Source organism: Alosa sapidissima, chromosome 12 (assembly GCF_018492685.1).
Source record: "Alosa sapidissima isolate fAloSap1 chromosome 12, fAloSap1.pri, whole genome shotgun sequence".
Classification (NCBI taxonomy): Eukaryota; Metazoa; Chordata; class Actinopteri; order Clupeiformes; family Clupeidae; genus Alosa; species Alosa sapidissima.
The window spans coordinates 26818826-26841531 of record NC_055968.1 but is presented as its reverse complement, the minus strand read 5'-3'; the positions used below and the strand labels follow the sequence as shown (position 1 = coordinate 26841531).

At 42.8% G+C, this 22706-nt stretch overlaps 1 protein-coding gene across 3 annotated transcripts in view; it reads right to left on the bottom strand.

Annotated features, from left to right (window-relative positions):
• Positions 1-20308, bottom strand: part of tsc22d2 (TSC22 domain family 2) — a 28310-nt gene extending 8002 nt beyond the window's left edge. Inside the window, exons 1-2 of one of the 3 annotated variants that reach the window (XM_042056625.1) lie at positions 17925-20308; positions 4670-4741 (exon numbers count right to left, since the gene is read on the bottom strand). In XM_042056625.1, the coding sequence (XP_041912559.1) occupies positions 4670-4741; positions 17925-19528 (1676 nt within the window). In that variant the 5' untranslated portion in view covers positions 19529-20308. The remainder of the gene's footprint in view (positions 1-4669; positions 4742-17924) is intronic. The other 2 variants (XM_042056623.1, XM_042056624.1) reach the window with 2 other exon arrangements.
• Between the last annotated feature and the right edge of the window lie 2398 nt (positions 20309-22706).

Sequence of the window (22706 nt, the reverse complement as noted above, 5' to 3'; positions counted from 1 at the left end):
TACAATTTAGAGCAAGATCGAAGACCATATTAATAAATAGGACCTTTCATGTTTTTTTGGCTGCTTATTCTGAGCAGATGATTTCTTTAGTCTGTGTTCTCTCAATGCAGTACCAATCATGGTAAAAATGCTTACCAAAGTGTAAACCAGTGGTTCTCAAATGGGGGTACGTGAGATTATATTTATATATAAATAGAATCCATGCAAAAATACTTTAAAAACTAATCTGATAATGATTTTTTGTGCACACAAAATGTGTTGATATAATTTAGAAAAAAAAAAAAAAAAAAAAATTATATATATATATATATATCTTTTTATAGTTCAAGAGAGAACACTACAAATGAGTGTTTTGCATATTTATGGAGTTTTAATTGGTTCATTTAATAGTATTAAATAGTTATATGGTCATTGTTTTCACTACATTAGTTTGAATCATTTGCAATACATTTAGTCATCCAAAATATTTTTTTTCCAAATGTTTGAATTTTGTATGTATTCATTTGACACTCATGACACAGTGCTCTGTTTTAAGTCTTTTTTCCTCAACTAAAAATGCTTTGTGCTGGTTAGGGGGTGCTTGGCTGAAAAAATATTTCACAGGGGGTACATCACTGAAAAAAGGTTGAGAACCACTGATGTAAACCAATTAATATTAGTCCTGATAAATTTACTTTTTTATACAGCTACAAAAATCTTTTGCAAATTCTCAAAAAACACCTGACTGGCTTTAACGGAGAACATAGCCCCATCTGGTGGAACATTGGGTCTTAAAAAGGGTCCCCAGAGTTGTTCTAGGGTACCTTTCAACACTTTATTTATTTATTTAAATTGAATCTGTATTATTTATTTTTTTGGAGGGGAAAGAAAATCACTGGCCTGCTCTTAGATGTTGGTGATGTAGAAGGTCTTTTCTCTGAATTAAAAAAAAAAAAAAAAAAAGATGTGTTCTTGTGTTTTTCATGTGATCTATTTCTTCTTTTCCATGTTTTGCCTTCATCCTTGCCTTAATGCTTGGCCAATAAAAGGTCAAAGGTTGTTTAAGCGAGCCATACACCAACAACACCCCCCCCCCCCCCCCCCCCACACACACACACTTTCAGGAAAAGCCCATGTCTCTTTCATCAAGTTGATGGTAATATTTACATCCCCTAATACATTTCTTGGCTTAGCTTAGTTTCTTTCAAGAGGCATTCTGTATTTAGTAACTTGAGTGATGTGCTGCAGAACCTTCTGCTTAAACTGACGCCCAAAGAAAGTGTGCCCTTTCAACAGCCCTTGCCATGTGGAAGGTGTTAGCAGCACTGCAGAATGTGTCTGTACTGGGAATACTAGTACAGACACCCTCAGATGGTTATTATTAAGGTGTTGGGCAGTCAGGAGACAGTTTACGGTCACTGAATCTTAGCATTTGCATTGATGAGTAGGCTACTACAAATTAACGGGAAGTTCAGGGTTCATTTACATTTATTCATTTAACATATGTCAGTTCTATTTCAAGGGACTACATTATCCCTGGTTAAGTGCTCAAGGGCACAGCGGTGGAAGCCAAATTGAACCCATAACTTTTCAGGCTACCGCATGCTAGCCCAGCTCCTTCACCACTAATCTACCACTGCCGTGGTGATTTGATCTACTGTTTTTTTCTCTCATTTATTTACTTTGTAATTATATTACATTTAATTCTGTTACAAATATGACTTAACAACACCAATTCATAGAATGCTTATATAACATACTCAGGAAAACATGTTTTAGAGTTACTGAGAACTAATCTTTTTTTTTCTATCTGAAATGTCGACTTTTGACCTACTTCAGAAGCTGTGAAGGTGCACTGTGGGTAAATGTTGCACCTTTAATGTGGCGTTCACAGCTCACTCATTTAATTAGAGTCCAGCTTTTAAAACCCATCACCAGCTAACCCACACCATACCGCATACTGCTAGACAGTGTGTACAACTAGACACACACCTCCTCTAGACCAGAAACAAGTCTGGAGCAAATTACTGACCCCTTACTAAATGGGGACTTACTCAGGTACGTTTAGCAGACACTTAAATCTTTCCCCTACTTTATGACCCATAATCACAAAATCTTTTATTTGGGCGGCAGGGTTATAAAAACCGCTACCTCTGGTCCTGTTTACGGCCACCTCATTTTTTTTTCTCCCCTTCTAGCCCCGACAATGGTCTCCTTTCAGCCAGACATCGCTGCAGCCTTCTTGGAATGTTTACAGAGAGGATAAACATGGTCGTATCCAATTAAACGATCAAAAATGAACTCATCCCCGGGTGGATAATGGCAGAAAGAACCACTGACTTGGGGAAAAATAGCGATGGGAGTTGAGCAGACACATTAGGCCATTGGCCTCATGATACCCCAGTTCTGATGTGGGATGGAGCACTTCTGTGACTCCTTGTGAATAGCATTACCTAACAAGTGACATGTACAGACCAAACATAAACAGGGGTATTTGTTTTCTCAGCTTTGTTGAACAAAACGTATAACGTAAATGCTGGAGGGAAAGCAGGAGAGACAACAATCAACTTGACTAAACGACGGTTTGATCTTCTTCTCTTTTTTAGTTGCACGTTTCACCGTACGTACGAGATCAGGGAAACATAAAAAAAAAACTTTTTCCAATGCATTTGATTTTGAAAAGGAAACAAGATTCAGGAAACACAAGCCAGGCAAGTACAGGCTCTGAAATAATAATAATAATAAAAAAAAACAAGAACAAAAAAGCCAAAGTGACTCACAGCCCTATCGGGCAAACGGCTTCTGTTCAGATGACATGCCAGCTTATTTGATGGCTTTACTGGGCTAAAGCTCAAAACTCATACCATTAGGATAACTACTCTGGAAACCCTCAAGGGAATACAGTGGTGAAAAAATGGTAAATTGACTGTCAGCCAAAAATGTGTGTGCAGGCAATGTTGGGAAAGACATTGGAAAAAAAAAAAAAAAAAACTAAACTAAAAAAGACATTTTCAGATAAGGCAACTTTGACCTCACGGGGTCCTAGGGACGTGCCCTGCTGCATGTCTCCTGAGAATGTGAGGGGCCTCGCACATACAAAAGAAGCTTGGATTAGAAAGGGAAAGGGGTAGGGGTGGGGGGTGACATCAGGACTCACAATCCCCATTGTTTAAACGTAATTCAAGATTAAATGGGAAAAGACTGAAATTCTGGAGATCTAAATCCGAATTTTCACAAATTTCACAAATGTTTTTTCTTGTTTTAAAATGCTGGCCTTACTTCCACAACAGTAACAGACTCTGTAGCCATTTTACTGCACAGAATGCATAAACGACAGTTAAAGAATTCTGTTTAGCCTCAAGGATTTGATGTTTTCCTAACCCTGACTTAGGCTAGCTGACGTTATACCATCTTACCATGTCCAAGTTCAGAGTTTTAAACTTTATCTCCATCTCACATTGATTGTGTACAGTCCCTTTCCAGAGGTACCTGCGAGGATGTTTGTCTTGAAATGGAATACAACTTCTCAAATACGCCCTGTAAGAAGTTTAAATCTTAAAACTACCTCAAGTAACAAATACAAGTTGTGTAACAGGTCCTCTAGATACGTGTCAGAATTGTTCGATGTAGTGATGGATAGTTCAGTATTCACAAAACTTAAGACCTAACAAAACGGCTCAAGGGAGACTGTGAGGGCACAATGAGCCAAAATTCTTCTAATGTGACCCACATTCAAATGCTGGCAAGAATCCTGCTGCATAGCATTTGGCAAAATGTCAAACACACAATTCAAAAATGTGTGTATGGCAAGCTGCTTCTCCAATACAAGCATGATCGAACATGAAGCCTATTTGGAAAGGCTTTCATCTCATCCCACTTATTCATTCATCATAAGGCAGTAAATAATTTGTTTCCCAGCCCGTCACACCACATCAGTGAAACACGCAAAAAACCTGATGTACATGCACCCATTTGGCTACATTACCAGGCAACTGTTCACCACAATGTGAGTTACATCAAAGTTGACAACAAGAAACAATGGTAATAATAAAAATGTAAAAAAAAAAAAAAATAAATAAATAAAAAAGTTGCAAATACAAGACTGACAGATAGATGGGCTGTAGAGAATGTTATGGAGATTTCAATGAGTATCGTTAACTTTGTTAGGAATCAGAAGCCATTAGTAGACCAGTGGTTTAAGTCCTCCTGAAGGGGTGGATATCTACCCTCATTCAACTTTCGTTTTTGTTACTCTGTGCCTAACTCGAGTCTTTACTGCAACAGGACTCCAACATGGTGATGGAGGGGCCACTTAAGGTGAACCACCTCTCAGCTCATAAAGCTGGGTCCCTTCCAGGGTCTGCACAGAGCTTACAAAAACGGTGCAAGGTTTCTCAGGTTTCTTCCATGATTTTCATGTCATTTTTGCTATTTACAGACCTCCACTCTGGCATCAGCCCACAGAACTTATACTGGTTTTGGCTGGCCGTAGGAAACCTGAGCGCTTGTGTCTTATGACTGGGAGATTACCGCATCCGAAGTGTTAACAACCTTGAGAAAACCCTGCTAATGCATGTGAGTGAGAGAGAGTGAGAGAGAGAACCATGATGGCATGCTCCCCGCAAGCCCATTCACATGTGACTAAAACATCAATATTCCCAAAAAAATGCAAACACATACAGAGCCATACCTATCACCCAAGGGCTTTAACTCCCGCAACTTGCTAGTTTGGAAAGCTTGGAAGAAAGCCGTAGATGGGTTCCTGTTTGACAGTGGGGAATCAGACATAAGAGGAAAGAATTACCACCAGAACAGACAGGATCAGAAGGAAAACGTAAGATACAAATCAGAAGTAGAAAGCAAGCAAGGAAGAAAAATAAATAATAGATAGAATAGAAAGCATGCAAAAAATGTGTAGAAAACACATTATAAACTCTGTAAGATAGTATAAATTTCACTTTTATTCATTGAAAATTGTTAGATCTATTTTTCCAAATCACCTACACCCATCATGAGCATCATACACAAAAATGAAATCTCATTTTGGGTTGAAGTGTTCATGTCAAAAAAGGATTGTGCTTTAAAATGGGCAAAGTTATGATTCTATCAGCTTCAAACTTGCAGTGATTTCTCCATCTACCGTCAAGTTGTTTCAATGTGAAAGGTGACTGACTGTGATACTCATGAAGATTTTCCCTCTTTGTTTTTAACTTTAAATCATTGTCCTATGCCTGCAGACCTATTAAATAGTTCCAAGAATAGGAACTGTTATATGTCTCCTTTCTTGCCAATTTTCACAGCTTTCAAGTCTATGGTCTTTGTGTAAATCGGGTTTGAACTGAGAAAATGGAGAACTGTTAAGATTGTGCCGGTTCTCCCCTATAGGCTACTCTCAAGAGTTGGCTCCATCTTTTGACGAGGCTAGGCTATGTTTTGAAGTTTGGTTTAGAAAACCTTGAAGCAATGTCATAAGATGATCCCTCACATAACATATCCCGACAATGCACACTATGTGCACACGTGCAGGCCAGTGTTTTACAGGAATTTATTTATGTATTTATTTTTTTGCGGTGATGACTGACGAGCTCAGACCCATGGTAGGCGTCAAGTGACTGCGGTATTGCGTTAATGCGGTTACAGTTACTATCCAGGACTGCAGACTCTGATTGCACTGTGACTTACCATTGTCGAGCTGTAACATTTAAAGGCAAAACTGTGATGGTTGGAACAACAAATCAAGACAACCACAAGGGATCAGATAAATGCCTTCACAGAAGGGGATGCAATAAAACATTGCTTGTTTCAAAGCATTTAAGCTTTCCGACGGGGCTATAAACACTGCAACAAATTAGTAACTGAGGCTTGCATACTAATTGTATCGCATAATGTTGAAATTCAGTGATAGAAAGGAGTTCAGGAAACAAACTAAAAAAGGTTTTGGGTCAAAAATATTAAGGCTTAAAAAAAACAAAACATCAGCAATGCACTTTGAGGTGTGACTACCTTAGCATGCATGCATTTTATTATTTTTATAGCCACCCAAGTCACATGTTCCAGAATTGCCTGACTTTTCATATCATTGGCTTCAAAGAACATAAGTGACAAAACATGTAGCATTTCAAATAATGTGATAACATTCAGAAAACAGACATCTCTATTGCATAAAGTAATTCAGACTAGCTGCAGTTCTCCTTTACAGATGAGATGAGGAACCTTAGAAGAAATGGTTCCGAGAAGGTCAGCGCCTAAACTGGTCTATGAGGAACTATTCCTAAAAGCAGAGGGCCTAGATGTTTCAGCGAAAGACAACACTTGAATGTCAAGCCCCTATAAAAGAAACAGTTAACAGTGAGTGCAGCTTCTCTTAAAATGATTGATTCACATACTACTCATTGGTTAGTAAAGGTATACTTCCCCTCAATGACTTCAGACCGAAGTCTCTGAAATAGAAAAGAATGTGGGCTCTTTTTACAGGTAGGCCAACAAAACCCCCCATGAAATGATAAACGGTGGTGCTGCTGGTAGGAGAGAAGTGCCGTTTTCACAAGTAGTTAGCCTACATACTCTCCACAAATGGTTAACAAAAAGGCCGTTCATCTTTTATCCATAAATGGTGATCTGAGAGGGACAGACCCAGAGGACCATCTAGAGACATGTCCCCCCAGCAGAGGGCCCCAATTTTGACAGAGCATGGCCAACACAGAGGTGGGTATTGGGGTTGGGGGAGTGGACTTGGAGGACTAGGTGAGGTCAGTCCTTTTGTGCATGGAGTGATTGAAACCTGGACTGTGAACCTATTCACAGTCTAAATAGTTCAACCCATGTTTAACCTATTTGTTAATATAGGTTAAACCATACAGTTCAACCTCACAGTTCAACTTAAGTTCAACCTTTTATCACGTATCGTTCGAGGATTACGAGGAAAGAGAAAAAATTATATTGCAGGATGAGCGTGTAAATGAGTGCAAGAAAGACAAGATACAGGCTGATAAGAGTGAGCAGGTCTAAACAAATTTCTTTCATGATGATTTTGAAAAACCAGGACCGTGATCAGAGGCCAGCATCTTGGGCTAGGATAGGCACCGACATAGAACGGCCCACTCTGCTTTTCACATTTGATTACTTTAGATTCCATTGTTGCTAGTACCACCTTACCCCGCATATGACCACCGAAACCTTTTCGCCGCCACCTTGTAGATTACGATTCAGTTCTATTTTTGTCTGCGCCGTTCATTAAAATCCACTGCTTATCAAATGCTTTCCGCGCTGGTGTGTGTGTGGGCAAGTGACAGAAAATGTTGGTGCACTCATGTCAACAGCTTCATGCGCAACGCTTTAAAGAGATCACTGGAGGCATGCTGAGGACTGAGCCATCCATTCATTCCTAGAGAGAGGTCAGCTCAGCGCCTTTCTTTTGAGTAGTGACAGAAGTGGGCCAACGTGAATGTTGAGTTTAACCTACCACAAACAAAGTGAAAAATTCTCTACATACTTTCTTGCTTTCTTTCCATCTGGGATCGGTTCCATTGAGAGTGATTTCAGCACGAGATTGTATGGTAGAGGATGCAGGGCGGGAGTTTCATAGATGCTAGCGGTTGAAGTAGCACGTCAATAGATGACAGACAAGTGGCTTATCCAATCTTATGCAAGGATTTTTTAATAAAGGCCCAGCCTGCTGAAGCACCACTCCAATGGATCAATCCCAGATGGATGAGTGGAGCTAGGCGGCACGAAATTCATCTGGCGAGAGTCAGGTTAACATATTCTACCTTGTCTATGGACATCTTTATTTACAAAGCCGCTGGATAAACAAATAGCGTGCGTGCGACAGAGGAAAAGTTCTTTGGTGTTGCTTTAATGAAGAATGCCCCATTTTCTCACTAGCTGACAATAACCACACTGAAAACACATGCTTTGGATTATTACTTGCAGAGGTGTGCATGCACGTGACACCTTCAGGGCGGACAGTAATTTACAACAGCACAATGTCCCAAATAGCAATGACCCGTGAAGCAAACCAGGCGCATTTCTTGCAAGTGCCGATTTGTTGGACACGTTTACCAACCCCAGGCTGTGAAGTCAGCTAGGTAATGCCTCACCTGCCAGGAGACTTGCTTCAGAAGTGCAAAGACTGTTGGGTCATTAACACAGGCAATGACTCCTGCTCATACGAGAAACATGAGATGTGCCTTCCGGGGAAACAAGCATAGCGAAAGAAATATAAGGGTATTCCAGAGGAGAGAGTGGTGGCAGATTTAAGTATGTATAGTATATATACTCTTTTGATCCCGTGAGGGAAATTTGGTCTCTGCATTTATCCCAATCTGTGAATTAGTGAAACCCACACAGCACATAGTGTACGCACAGTGAGGTGAAGCACACACTAATCCCGGCGCAGCGAGCTGCCTGCATCAACACCGGCGCTCGGGGAGCAGTGAGGGGTTAGGTGCCTTGCTCAAGGGCACTTCAGCCATGCCTACTGGTCGGAGTTCGAACCGGCAACCCTCCGGTTACAGGTCTGAAGTGCTAACCAGTAGGCCACCGCTGCCCCCAACACCCCTGCCAGGTCTAACAGGTCTGACTCATTCTGTACTGAAACAGGACAGGAGTGGAGAGTTTCAGTTGCACAGGAGGGAGGGGGAGGGAGTAGCGAGCCAGCTCTCTGTTTTGTTTGAACGTCAACAGAAGTGACGTTACCCCGCCATCGCTGATACAACCTTTAAGATGAGGTACAGGAAAGAAGGTGATCACACTGCAAAGTCAAGCGTGAGTGGAAGACCCTGGACACAAGGGCTATGAGAGGAGCAATGACCGAGATGAATATGGATGACAAACATGAGTGAGAAAGATTGCGCAAAGGCAAGCAAGAAAAAAAAAAAACAAGGGGTGGTGGGGTGAGCGCAAGCGAGCGATATTGAGAGAGTTGGCCTGGGGACAGGGACCTGACAGGGGATTAGAGAAGAACAGGTTTTGTAAATATAGAAGCTCCACTCCACAATGCCTCTTTAGAAAGCAGGGGCAGAGGGAACTGAGAGAACCGGAGCAGAACTGTTCTAAGATTAAATCCCCTGCACAAAAAGAGACTTTTGGCTGCCCTTTCATATGCCCAACTGCATTACATAACATGCCCTCCTGTTAGCCTTTTAGCTTCTTTTCATGGCAGGGTAGTTTGTAGGGTCCCCATGAAATGACTGAGCAGGATGAAATTGGAGTATCAAAAACCTAGAGAGGAAAAAAGACGCATAACTGTACAATAACAGTTTGCTGTGAAAGTGAGACATTCTACGGCAGGGAGGCTTAGGAGTGGGCGTACGAAAACAAAAAACATTTAAGGGATTTATTGGGAGTAAGCAGGTTGCATGCAGTCTTTGGGGAGGCACAGCTCTAGATAAATCCTTTTCAGCATCTTAAGCCTTGGTTAAGGACAGAGATCAAGCCACTGTTAGAAGAGGAGGGTGTTGGACAATATAGGGTTAGATACCCCAAAGGGATGAGCTACAGCTCATAATGATGGAAAACCAGCGGTAATGTTTTGCAACCTAAATTGAAGGTCAAACCTCATGCTCAAAAGTTTGGCATTTTGGAAAGAGGGGATAAACCAATGGGGCCAATCTCAGAAGTGCCTAGAGCCTTGAGAACTAAGGGCAAGGGTTCAACACAAAATTTCAGAACCCAATGTGGCCCTTGAGCCAAAAAGTTTGCCCACCCCTGGCATAGATGAATAACACCACCTACTCCACATGATGACGTTAGACCATCATTGCAAACAGAAACCATCCTCTTCCTCTTTAGTCATGTGGTAATTACAATGTTTGTATGATAATGAACACCTGGTGTGAAATGAACCATGACTAATCATGAGGTGGTTACTAGGTAAAATAGTAACCACCTCAGGTGGTTAAATGCAAAGCACTGTTTCAGACTCACTGGAAAGATTTGGGGCGATGCTTGAAGCAGTCACTCAAGACGAAACTTGCCATGTTGAAAGTGCATTTATACAGAACTCCAGTCTATTATTGATTCGCCTTCATATACAGAGCAATATTCTCAACCTGTTTACTGTAAAAACAAGCCGTCCAACTGCCTCAATATTGAAATGTGAGGTCATAATCAACATAACCTGCTAAATGAAGCTGATTCCAGAGACACTCCGAGTTCTGGTTCATCTTTGCTTCTTTTCAAGTGTATACGACAACATAATTTTTTTTTATTTTTATTATATCAACCTGCTAAAAGCACACCCCAACTTAAAAAAAAATAAAAAAATAAACCTGACTAGTGACAAAGGACTAGTGACCAAACTCTTTCATGCAAGTAAGTGTGACCTACAACATGTAGATTATATTTCTCAGTGATGCCTGATAAGTAACAAGTCTTCACACTTCAAGAATTACCATGCAGAGGTGCCAAATGCTTGTAGGAGCCTAGATCGCCAACATGTCCACTTGAACTCCTCAAAACCTAGTGGCCATGTCACATTGAGTGTGGGGTGCCTGGTATTGAAAATGGTTTTTAACACACATACTGTATATACTGGATAAAAATTAAAAAAAACTCAGGGTGACCATCAGCACTGAACTGTAGAGAAAATTCTTTCAAGTGTTTATAGCAGGGTGTATACAGAAAGGGTTGAAGCGGTAGTGATCAAGGATCTTTGGTGTATACAATGAGTCAACGACTGACATCATCTAAACTCATTCACTCCATTTGAGATCACAGAACAATGCAAAGCCGCCTGAGGCTTAGATTAGGTTTATGGACTTGGCGTTAAAACTTGTTATCCTTGTACATAGGCTAATCCAAAAAGAGGGTTTTCTCAAATGCTTAAAAATGTTGAAAATGCTCATTTCCTTTCTACCCCAAACCCAAACACATTTCAGGGATCTCTGACTGAAAGCCTGTGTCACTCCAGGACAGACAAAGACTTAAGTCCTCTATTCTGTTAGTGATCAGACTGCAGGATCAAGGCATCAGGCAATGCAGCAGTCATTGGACTAGTTAGTGGCTGACGAGAAACTACTTCATGTTACACAAGACCAACCAAGTAGCAATTCAGTTGCATACATGTGATGAGAAACATCAGATGTTGGTGCCAGCCACCACCAGTCCCTCCCTTGTGACAAAAACCATCAAAGATCTGAAAGAAATTCAAGATAACCACAAAGGTAAACCTGAACCAGCAATTATACAGCATATAAATTACACTTAATTTCAGCCTGCAGCCAAAACTTTTGATATGCCCACACAGCACAGCAGGGTGGAGAGTGGTCAACAGTCTTATTATTATTTTTACTACTCGGTTAAACTTGCACAAAACAGTGTGTTCGACTTAGAGCTCACCTGATACTGAATTTGGCCAAGTGCTATGATCACTTTAAAACCACTCAAGCTGCCAGCAAATACAACTAACACACAATGGGCATGGGCCTGTACAGCCGAGTGGCCTTGGTGAAAATAAATTGAGTAAAAGAATGAGTAACTCCATATGGACAGTAACACTACGGTGTAAGAGCAGTCTTCAATTCTCCCTTCTTTAGTCACGACAGGATAGGCCCATTCAGCAAACTGACACAACAGACTTCCCATAAAGATAGTATTTGCCTGTTACTTCATTTGAAATCTGTGAATTAAACTCTGCATCTTGCCCCATCTAGAAACTTTGTGACTCACTTCCTTTTCCTGGCACAGCATGAGGGGGGAACAGAAAGCTCAATCTGCTGACAGGCGGAAATATAGACACCCAAGGGCCTAGTGACTTCCCTCGGTGATAAATATGGTGAAGCATGTGGGGCATTTCAGAGAGTGAAAGTAGAATAGAGGATAGGAATGGTGGTAGATAGGACATGCTGAAGAAGTAGGCGAAATGCTTTGAACCTGCAAGACTATATTCTCAGCCTTATTTTGGATTTGAACGTAACTTCCCGTGTGGAGACCATGTTAGTCAAAGAAGAGTCTGAATAAATATTGCAGTAGGGTTCAGTAACAGTTCAGTTTAGTCTTCAAGTACGGTTCAGTAAGGTTCAAGACTAAACCTTCCATTTCAGAAGCAAGATTACCTGGCTGAAACGACGGTTTCTAACAAGTCAGTCACCATACATCATTGACTCAAACTGACCCACTCATGCAGACGAAAACTTTCTTGTACTCTTATTGTGCAAATCAGTTTTTCACGCTAAATGTTGTGCCTCAGCATTCCAAACGGAAATGCTTTAGAATGCAAGAGAGCAGCTGAAACCCAGGGTGCTAGGCCCTGTGTGAGTGAGTCAACAGCAAACCATGATTTCCACACATCCTCATTGCTCATTGTTAGTCATCTCACCTCAGAGGGACCTGTTTGCTACCATGTGCCTCCTAAGCTGTAACATTTCTTTTAGTTCAGTCATAGAGGGGTTTAGCAATGGGTGGTGTGTCTAACAGACAAAAAGTTATGCATTGCCCACTGGAAGAACAGCTTAAGAAACATGATCCTATCTGACAGGGCCACAATAGATGTTCTAAAGTGGATATTCTTTTCAAATACCATATTTTTTCCTCCATAAGCCCATATTGTTCGCTCAGATCCACTTGTACGACAAGGAATTAGCCTAACAGGCTGACCCCAACAAGGTTAGCAGCTGAATTATTTCATAGTGCTTGCACACAGACAAGCTGGGTGCATCATATGGTAGAGTGACTTTGATTGTATACAGTGCTAAGCATATTCATTCATAAACATACATAACAACTTCAACACTGCAGACTTGTATCAGAGCTGCAATAACTAACTACTTTGAGCCTCGTAAATGGTGTAAAACAGTGATTTATTTGCATGGCTAGGCCGATGCCCGAAGCACCACAACGAAACACTGTGTTGGTAGCATTGGCTAACTAGCGCCAGATTTCTGAGTGCAGGGGACAAGCAGAGGTGAGCTATGAGACATACGTTCACACTCGTTATCATGTTTCAACACACTTTAGGTCAAAATCACACCGGAATTATCCTTTAACCCTTAAAGGAGTACCGTCACACCGGTGTGACGGGAATGTTGGGAAATTAACATTCTAAAGAATATCTGGGTTCATTGAATTCAACATAGAATTTTAGAACCTTCAATTGTTGCGGAACTTAGAATGTTCAAAAACCTACACCTTTAAGGGTTAAAGGAGGGGAAACGACACGGTTAACCTCTTAGATAAACACAAGTCTATAGGGGCAGCTATGTTCTTCGAAGAAATACTTGTGACATACTTTTGAACTGATTCAATTCTGTGTGGCTTCATGTAAACCAGGTTACATTAGGAGCTCAAAGAGGCTTTGTTGGTTTGCGTGTTTGTTTGCTAGACTAGTTCCAAACCCTTTTAACGTCAGATGATCCTCAAGAGGGAGAATAATTCTCCAAATGCCCTAACTTAAAAACAAATCCCACAATTATGCCTTTGCCTATTCTTTAAAGTGTCCATCAAAAGCCCATCCAACAACTCACAAATTAAGGAAAAAAGTAAATCAATTCACAGGACAGCTTTGAAGTTTGAAGCATAAATGAAAGCCAGGTCAGTCGTAGTGCAGACAGACATCTATGCTGACCATGCCCCAGTTCATTAGCCAATATCACAAAAGGACTGTGGAGGGCAGAAGAGCAGGAGGAGGGGGCACACTAATTGAGACCTAGCGATTAACCCCCTTGCGATGTGGAGTGGACCAGCAGACAGAGGGCTGGGGCCTTTGTGAATGGAGTGTTGGGCACGAGTGTCCTGCCATTGGACCAGAGGACATCTGACAATCAGAGTCATTCAGAGAGCCCCTGGAATTCAGCTTTGGAGGTCTGGGCAGGTCAGCTATCTCTGGAAAATGAGCTACTCCCTTGTCTCATTCCCAAAGTGCCCTGGCAACTGCACTATCTCTCTGCCTGTGTGTGCTGCCAGAGCCAAGAGGGGGTGCAAGCTGTGTGAGCGAGTGAGGGACAGTGTCAGTGCTTGTAGGATTCTTAAATTTGCCTATGCTGAGGAGCAGGAAGGGACCCAATCCTTACTCCCCTTCACACAGATCGCTCCCATAAATTATACTTTTAAACAAGCATGCCGGTCATGCCTTTCCATTGTACCGTCACACCAGAATGGCAGTTTACATCCACACAAACAAACGGTAAGCTGCCCTCACCATTGACCCTGTGCCTGAAAAGGTCAGGAAAACAAACACTGGAAGTCATTTGTCATACTAGCAACTACTTTTTTTTTTTTTTTTGGGGGGGGGGGGGGGGGGGGAGATGAAAAATGTAACAATTGGAATCACCTCTTTCTGTTCAGACGTTTTTAAAAGTCTCAAAAGAAATCGAAGTACAAATGCTACAAAGCTTTAGCGTTGCCAATGTGACAGTGTTGCCAAAAATAATAAACTGTGAAAGGTGTAACTAGTCATCTATGGGACGCTGAATCTGAAAACATCCACTCCTTATTAAAATAACATACAATTCTTTAAGAACAGATAAATATTCTGTAGCATTACAAAAAAAAAAAAAAAAAAAAATCAGGGTGAACTTGCATGTTGAATAATCAAGACCTCTTCCCAAATGGCCTGCAAGTGGCGGTTTGCACTTATGCACGTTCATACTCTGTCCAATACAATTCTGAAACAAAATTACCATCACTGAAATAATGTTCTAAACCCTGGGGAAAAAAGAAGGAACAATCAGTATAAGTATAAGTATATATACTCTTTTGATCCCGTGAGGGAAATGTGGTCTCTGCATTTATCCCAATCCGTGAATTAGTGAAACACAGTAAACACAGTGAGGTGAAGCACACACTAATCCTGACACAGTGAGCTGCCTGCCACAGCGGCACTCGAGGAGCAGTGAGGGGTTAGGTGCCTTGCTCAAGGGCACTTCAGCCGTTCCTACTGGTTGAGGTTCGAACCGGCAACCCTCCAGTTACAAGTCTTAAGCGCTAACCAGTAGGCCACGACTGCCCCAAAAATCATAGTAAATGAGAAAAGAAAACAAGACAAAACTAATCAGTAATACACATCAAGCTCTGATGCTGACATCACTTGTCAGGACTGGCTGACTGGGCACCAGACACCAACCACCCCCCACCCCCACCCCCCCACACACACACGAACATCAAGGGCTCCTTCAACACCTTCCTCTTAAGCTTGCCTGTTAACAATGCACAGGTAACTCCTGGAATGCTCATCCAAGGACAGAATGTACACATTCCTCTAGGCTGTCAGCGCCCACCTACCAACAGCCACCACCGAAAGAAAGAGACACACATTGTAGCAAAACTAAGCAGAAGATGTAAGCAGCAAGCTTGCCAACATGCGTTGAATGGCAAACATCAAGCTGAACTGACAGTTGACTGACTTGCTCATATGCTCAGCAAGAGGAGGAGAACCACTGATACTCACTGAAGGATCCATACTAATCAGGATCCTCTGAGATTCAGTTTGAGAAAAGGATCTCTTTTTACATCTCACCATTGTCCCCCTACCCTGGTCTCCTTTCTTTTGCCCACTCCCTTTTACACATACAACAGACATTTGACTGTCCATCGTCAGTATGAGCAACTCATGTCGGAAAACATTCATGTCAAAACTCTGGCCTTTTGACTAGCCTATTCCCTCCACCACACAGAAAGCGGTGTTTCTCCCTCATGTGCCAAGATGTGAGAGGAAAGCCCTGGAGACACCCATTTTCACTCTAAACACTCTGACCTATTCACATAGGGCCAGTCAAGTCAACCATTTAATGGCTAAATGTCAGGGTATGATAATAGCATTTAGCAGTAAACTGCCTTGATCTTAATACAACCACAGGCTTAGTGGGGCAAGTTAACTTACCCTCAACCTCCAAACATACACCTACAAGCATGCGTGTACATGTCACTCTCCCAAATTTAAAAGATGTGGTCAAACTCAATAAATAACATGAGCAACAGGAGAAGGACAAAAAAAAAATTTTGTTCCCAGAATTCTAATTGAATAAAAATTAAAGAGATAATCCATCTGAGGCCATTTCAGTCAAAGGCAGCCATTCTTCTCTGTGAGCCCAAGCTTGTCCGCAGGGCTGGCAGAGACCAGTTTGTTTATCAGAGAGGACTTTGCTGAGTCCAAGTGCTAACCCCTAACTGAGTCCTCTTCTCCTACATACACCCCCCCCCCCCCCCGGCCTCCACATACCCTCCTTGACTTCTCTCATTTTCTGCCCACTTTCTCTCTTCTATTTCTTCTTCTCTCTTCCTGTTTTGTGTGTTCTCCTACTTACCCACCCCCTACCACCCATCTTTTGTTCTTACTCGTCATGCTGCCTCAACTAACTCAGGCCAGAAGCAAATAACAAGCTTGGAGAGCATTTTGGAGGCAGTGTTTGGCGCAATCTGTCTTTCATAATAGTGAGCATCATGAGTCTCCCATCTCTGGTTGCAGTAGAGGAGGGGGTAGAGTGCTGAAATGGTAGAAGGGGGGCGTGGAGTCCTTCCATGTTACCGACCTGGCACTAGAGACCTCAAATGACTTAACCAAAAACAAGCAGCAAAATACTCCTGCTCGCAAACATGAATGAGAACAACTGCCCTCTGACACTCTGGGAGTTGTGTGTGGGAGGACAAGAGGGTGCCTTTGTGTGCGGGTCTATTGGAGAGACTGTGTGTGTGTGCGCGACTGTGCGTGTGTGTGTGTGCGACTGTGCATGCACACCAGTGTGTCCACTGACCAGACAAATTGAGACTGAGCCACTTAGGTGGAGCTGTATAGACATCACACAGAATTACTCACACACATAGATACACACAAGATACGACACAGGGATTTGAAAACTATCAATCTGTTGTAGGCAAGTCCCCAATTTCAACACAAGTCATCTGTTAGTCAGCACAGCGACCATTCCGAGGGCGTAATGGGGCAGCCAGGCTGGTGACACACTCTACTGTGGGGCTGGCCACTGAGATCACGTCACTCAACCACATGTGTGAGTGATTAGGACACGGGCACAAACTGTTCCACACGGCCTACATATCAAACACACACACACATACACACACACCAAACATACATGAACAAACATACACACAAACACACAACCACAAAACGACCTATTTCCATCAAGTCAATAAGATCTTGGAGAAGAGGAATATGCCTGAGTAAACAGAGATTGGAGGGTTTTGAAGTTGAGGGAGGTTGCTCAGGACAATGAAGTCAGACCTCACATAACCCCCCACACCCCAACACGTACACAAATGCAGACACACACTCAACATCCTCTGCCCAGACCATGTCCCCCAGGCCTTCTCCATTCCAATCCCACACACTGACCAAGAAAAACACTCGGACAGCACGCTTGAATGTAGTTTTGAGACGCCAGGAATGGACTGTGATGGATACATAAGCAGAAACTAACCAGAGCTCATGTTCAGTTCCATCATGCCTATATTGATCATATACCATATATGTCTCTTGCTGCATGTTAATACTGCAAAACATGTCAAGACAAGTAGTACAACATAGTGAATCTGGAGTGACAAATCATTATAATCACGTAAGCCTGTCTCATGACTGAGCTTGGCACTGCTTGGCAGGCCCCAGGGTCACCACCCATCCTGTAAAGTTTACTTAATGACTAAATCTAGAGTGGCTTTCCAAATTCACCGTCAGTGACAAACAACCTCACAGAAGTGTTAACTGAGGAGGGCATTCAGTGTAAAATAAACGCATGTGTGGCAGTGTGCCCTCATAATGTTAAACCAACAGGGGCAAGAGACCATTTTTGACTTAATTTTCTCCTCCCCTTGAGTGATCCTCATACTTCTACTTACATCACTGCATGGTACACAGAAGAGAAGTGCATAGTTTCACAAATCACCATGCCAACAAACCAACCCCTTGTGCCAAAGGAGTGAGCATAAGAACATACACACAACAACACAACAAGGATGCTCAGACATCATTCCCCCAGCTTCATTCCCCTCCTTACCTGTCCTCATCCCCATCAATGGAAATGGGAATCCCAAACAAAGCGTTGACAACTGGTGCTCCTAGCGTCAGGCCCTCTGGAATGACAGATTTGCCAGCGTCTTTTCCCAGCATGCCGGTAGGCTGAGGTAGGGCATCTGACTTCCTCTGGGTCTCCTCACTCTGTGGCGCCCCCGACCACGATGGCTGGGGCTGGTTCTGGCTTAACACCCCACCTGCCAGGGCCTGACTTGGCATGGTGTGAGCGGCAGTGGGGTTGCCAGATAGGATGCCAGGGATCATGGCTGTAGGGGCTGCCTGCCCAATGGGCTGCGTTGGCTGCTGCGGATGTCCACCCTGAAACAGGCCACCAAGCCCAGCAGCTGATTGCTGAAGCGGGAGACCCTGAGCTGATGCTGTCTGTCCACTGGAAAGAGACCCTCCAGCAGGTCCTGCCGAATCTCCCACATGGGTCACTAGCCCCAGCATATGGTGAGGGACACCAGCAGGAGTGATGACTGGTGAAGGGCCCTGGCTCAGGGGGGCTCCCACAGGGAGAGAAGCCACAGGAAGTGTGTGTGTCGTTGTGGATGTGGTGGTGCCTGGAGGCTGGGGTGCCACAGTCGACTGATGCTGCTGCTGTTGTTGTCTGTAGTCCAGCTGGGTGGGGGGCATCACTGATGGGAGGTTATGGCTGGGGGGATGATGCTGCTGCTGCTGCTGCTGCTGCTGTTGCTGGGGGGAGTAAGGAAACTGCTGGGGTTGAGTGGAAGGAGGCATGCCAGGTGACTTCTGCATATGCATGGAGGTTGGCGGGCCTTGAAGCACACCATTAAGTCCAGAGGCAGTGAAGCTTTGAGAAGCCCCTCCAAAAGCCTGATGCGAGATCCCATAACTCTGTGCCTCACCTTGGGGTGCAGACACGTAGCCACTCTCCGATGCGGACTCTGAGTGGGTTGCCACTGAACCAGCTGTGTCCTTGTCAACACTGTGGTCCAGGGTGACCACATGCTTACTGCTATCCACAGTCCTACTGATAGAAGAACTTTCAGAATCTTTGTCATAGAACTCTGTGCACGTCCATCTACCCCGTTTGAAAGGCTCTCCTGTACCATGATCTAGTTTAATGACTCTGAAGCGAGAACTGCAGCTAGTTGTTGAACTAGACGCAGCAGGGGGGGGCTGCGGAGTACTGCATGACTGACTGGCAACCGCTGTTGACTGCGGGGTGGGCGCCGCATACGTAGTCGCTGGCATATTCCCTCCTACAACATGCGTGTTGGCATGAGCAGGGCCAGTGTTTCGATAGGCAACACCCCCGTTAGGTGGACCTGACACTGAGGCTATATGCACATCCTGAGGTATATGAGACTTCATAGCAGAGGAGCTTGCCTCTGTCTCCGACACGTTGTTCAGAGTTTCCTCCGATGAACTAATATCACACACCTCCGGGTCATAGTCGGCCCTGGACACGTCAAAGATTTCCGATGACACGTCTTCGGTCCTTGATTCGTCTGGGTCGTCCAGACTCTCGGTGTCGTCAGTGATGCTGCTAGCCGCCACCTGAGCCTGTGTCACACTTGTAATCTGAAAACAGCTTTTCTTCTTAGCCGGCATTTTCGACATTTTGAACACTATGGTGTGAGCCACTCTAACTCCGTCAGCAAGATGAAAGTGTGTCGAGGTTTGAGTCTTAACTCAGGAGCACAATTTGGAAATATTTCAGAAAGCTAGCTGGTTAGCTTAGCTGGCAAACTATGTAACAAGTTCACAGTTGGTAACTGATAAAGTGACGATTGCACGTCATCTTCATGGCTCTCCACTCCTGTTGCATTTTACTGACTAAAAAAAAAAGCTCGGACGTTCAAAAAACGGCGTCCCCGCTATCCAAACTGATTCCAACCTACCTCCCCAATACCACAGACTGAGTGCAAGCTGTCCGTAATAGTCGGCCTGTTCCGTAGAGTCGCGAACGTTGGTGTCCCGGCTCCGGAGTTGCCAGAAGGCCGCTGTCGCAGATAGAGCTAACCAGCTGCTATCGATAATACAGTCTGAGGCGGGCCCGTTCGTCAACTCAATCCTCTTCAAAAGCACTTTCCTACCTGGGAACTAGCATGTAAATCATCCTGGGAAAAAGTTCGTGTTCATCTCCGTCTCTTGACGAGAAAAGACCAACTTCAGACGCAGATATCTACCGGAAAGGAAGTAAATTTAGCCTCCCTATAGCACAGTCCGTCCCATCTACAGGCTGCTGTTGCTGAATTTCACAAGCTGAAGCTAACGGCGTTTCTCTTCCTCTCACTCGACAAGATGGCTAGAAAACGCAAAGCACCATGGGAGCTGGATGTACGTAGAAGGCGAATACATACGTAGGAATATGAAGGCTACGCCGCAATTTTAGTAACCAAGTTTATCTTTCAGAATAGGCGCATACTTTGTTCTCGCATTTTGTTAAAAAAATATTTTAACTTATTATTATTTATAGGTATTATTAGTTTAATATTGAGTAAAATGGTGTTAGGGTTTCTTCCAATTTGGTTTGCGCATCTAGCCCTACCCCTGATATCAAACATTTTGGCTGTTCGTCTGGCATACGTTTGGTATTTTGGGGTTTGTTTTGGCATAGAAGCAGCAAAGTAAAGCTTTTGGCTGAACTGTGGCAAGATTGTGTTTTACGTTTCTTTTGATTTCTTACGTTTCTTTTGAGAGGCTCTGGGACCAATCCAATGGTAGTAGCCTATACTGAAAATCTATAGGCCTACTCAAGTTAAAGTAGGCCTACAATTACTCCCTTAAATAATAAAAAGTGTATATAAGCGTTTGGGTTTTAACCGATACCGGTGCAAAAGACAAATACCGATACCGGTGTGATAAGACAAATTTGAACATGAAATTAAACTGTTATATTCAATTTACTATCAATATCTCATTGCTCCTACACATAATACATTTAAATGTTAAAACAGCTTGCCATGGATGCACACACAATGGTAAGCTCTGCTTTCAAGTTTACACAGTGTAGGCGGTTTGCCATAAGGTATGTAAAACCGCTTGCCATAGAACTGCCAAGTCATGGACAATGGCATTTGCAAGCAAGCTAATCTAACAGGGACTCTACTTTCCAGTTAATTCAGTGTGTTCCCAAATGCTTCAAGAAATTTCATGTCTTCCCCCATAACCAGAGCCGGACAGTAACAGAGTACATTTACTTGAATACAGTACTTGAGTACAATTTTGAGGGATTTGTACTTTACTCGAGTATCATTTTTGGGGAGTACTCATGACTTTACTCAAGTACATTTAAGAGGCAAATATTGTACTCTTTACTCCACTACATTTCTATCCATAACCGTGAGTACCCGTTACACTCTAAAAAATGTTGGGTTAAAAATAACCCAAATATAACCCAGCCGCTGGTTAACTATTGGACCAACACCACATTGAGTTATCCTAACCCAATGGTCTGGGTACATTATTAAACCCAGCAGAATGGGTATGATTCTAACCAGGCTTGGAATTTCACCATTCTGGGGGCAAGGCCACTTGGCCTTCAGTTGGGCATATTTGGTGGGGGGCACAAAGGCCACATGTCAGGGCACCAAGGCCAAAGTTAACTATAGCATATAAAAATGATCAAAGTTGTATTTAGCCTATTCACTGCAGTAGACCTGCATCACTGTATGAAACATGACAAAAACATGAAAAATGACATATTACATAGAACTGTAAATCTTCTGATCATCTAATAATTACAGATATCTAGGCTACATATAACAGTTATTTTATATTTGGCCTGCTATGAAATCATGTATTAAACAATTTAAGCACAGCTCAGCTTTAAGAAACTCAAATAGCCTAGATGCATGCTTAGCATTTTGTGATCATTAAGGCTACTTTCACAAACTGTTAGTCAGCTGTCCTCTGATTTACCAATATCTAGGCGATATTTGTAACATTTATTTTGTATTTGGCCCATTATGAAATCATGTGGAACAATTTAAACACATTGTAAAACTTAAAGCCCAAATTTGGAGACATCCATGCATGTCGAAATTTTACTGCAAATTCGAAACTGGATTACTCCGGAACAGCTAACTGTACAGGGGACTGTTTTACACCTTTGTGTTCGGTAAGGTCTGCTGTTTATTCTTATATATGGTTTGTCATGTGTTAAAAGAAGGGTTTGTGAAGTATTCCACCGATATGAATGGGTAGGGAGATCATGGACGCAAAACCTTCAGTAGAATGTATGATTAAATTGAATTATATTATTTACTTTTATCGCGAACCATTCAACACAGCAATTATCGGCTAACATCGTTTAAAAGCTGAGAAAAAGCTCTTTCATGTGATACTTGTGATGTCTGTGTGATGATGAGTAGGCTACTTCGCAAGTAGTTAAACTGAGAAGAATGGGTGAATTTGGACGCACTTTCTTTCTTGCACTGTCACTTTCTCCACTGCGTAAAAGACTAAATTAATTTGCGCTGTGAATGCTAAGATTATTTTGACAGGCCACAGGCTAAATAAAAATCACTATTAGTAGGACACAAAGCAGAATATTGAAAGAAGGGGGCACCAAGGCCACCTTGGCCTGTAAACCTCTGATTTTCAAAGGGGCATCACGGCCAACGCAAGGGGCTACGACGGCCATGGCCGTCGTGGCCGCCATGAAATTCCTACCCTGATTCTACCCCAAAACGCTGGGTTATATCAACACAACGTTAGTTAAATTGGCACAATAGACTGGGTAAAGGTAACCAATATGCTGGGTTATAACTATATAAATGTTTAGTAAAATTCA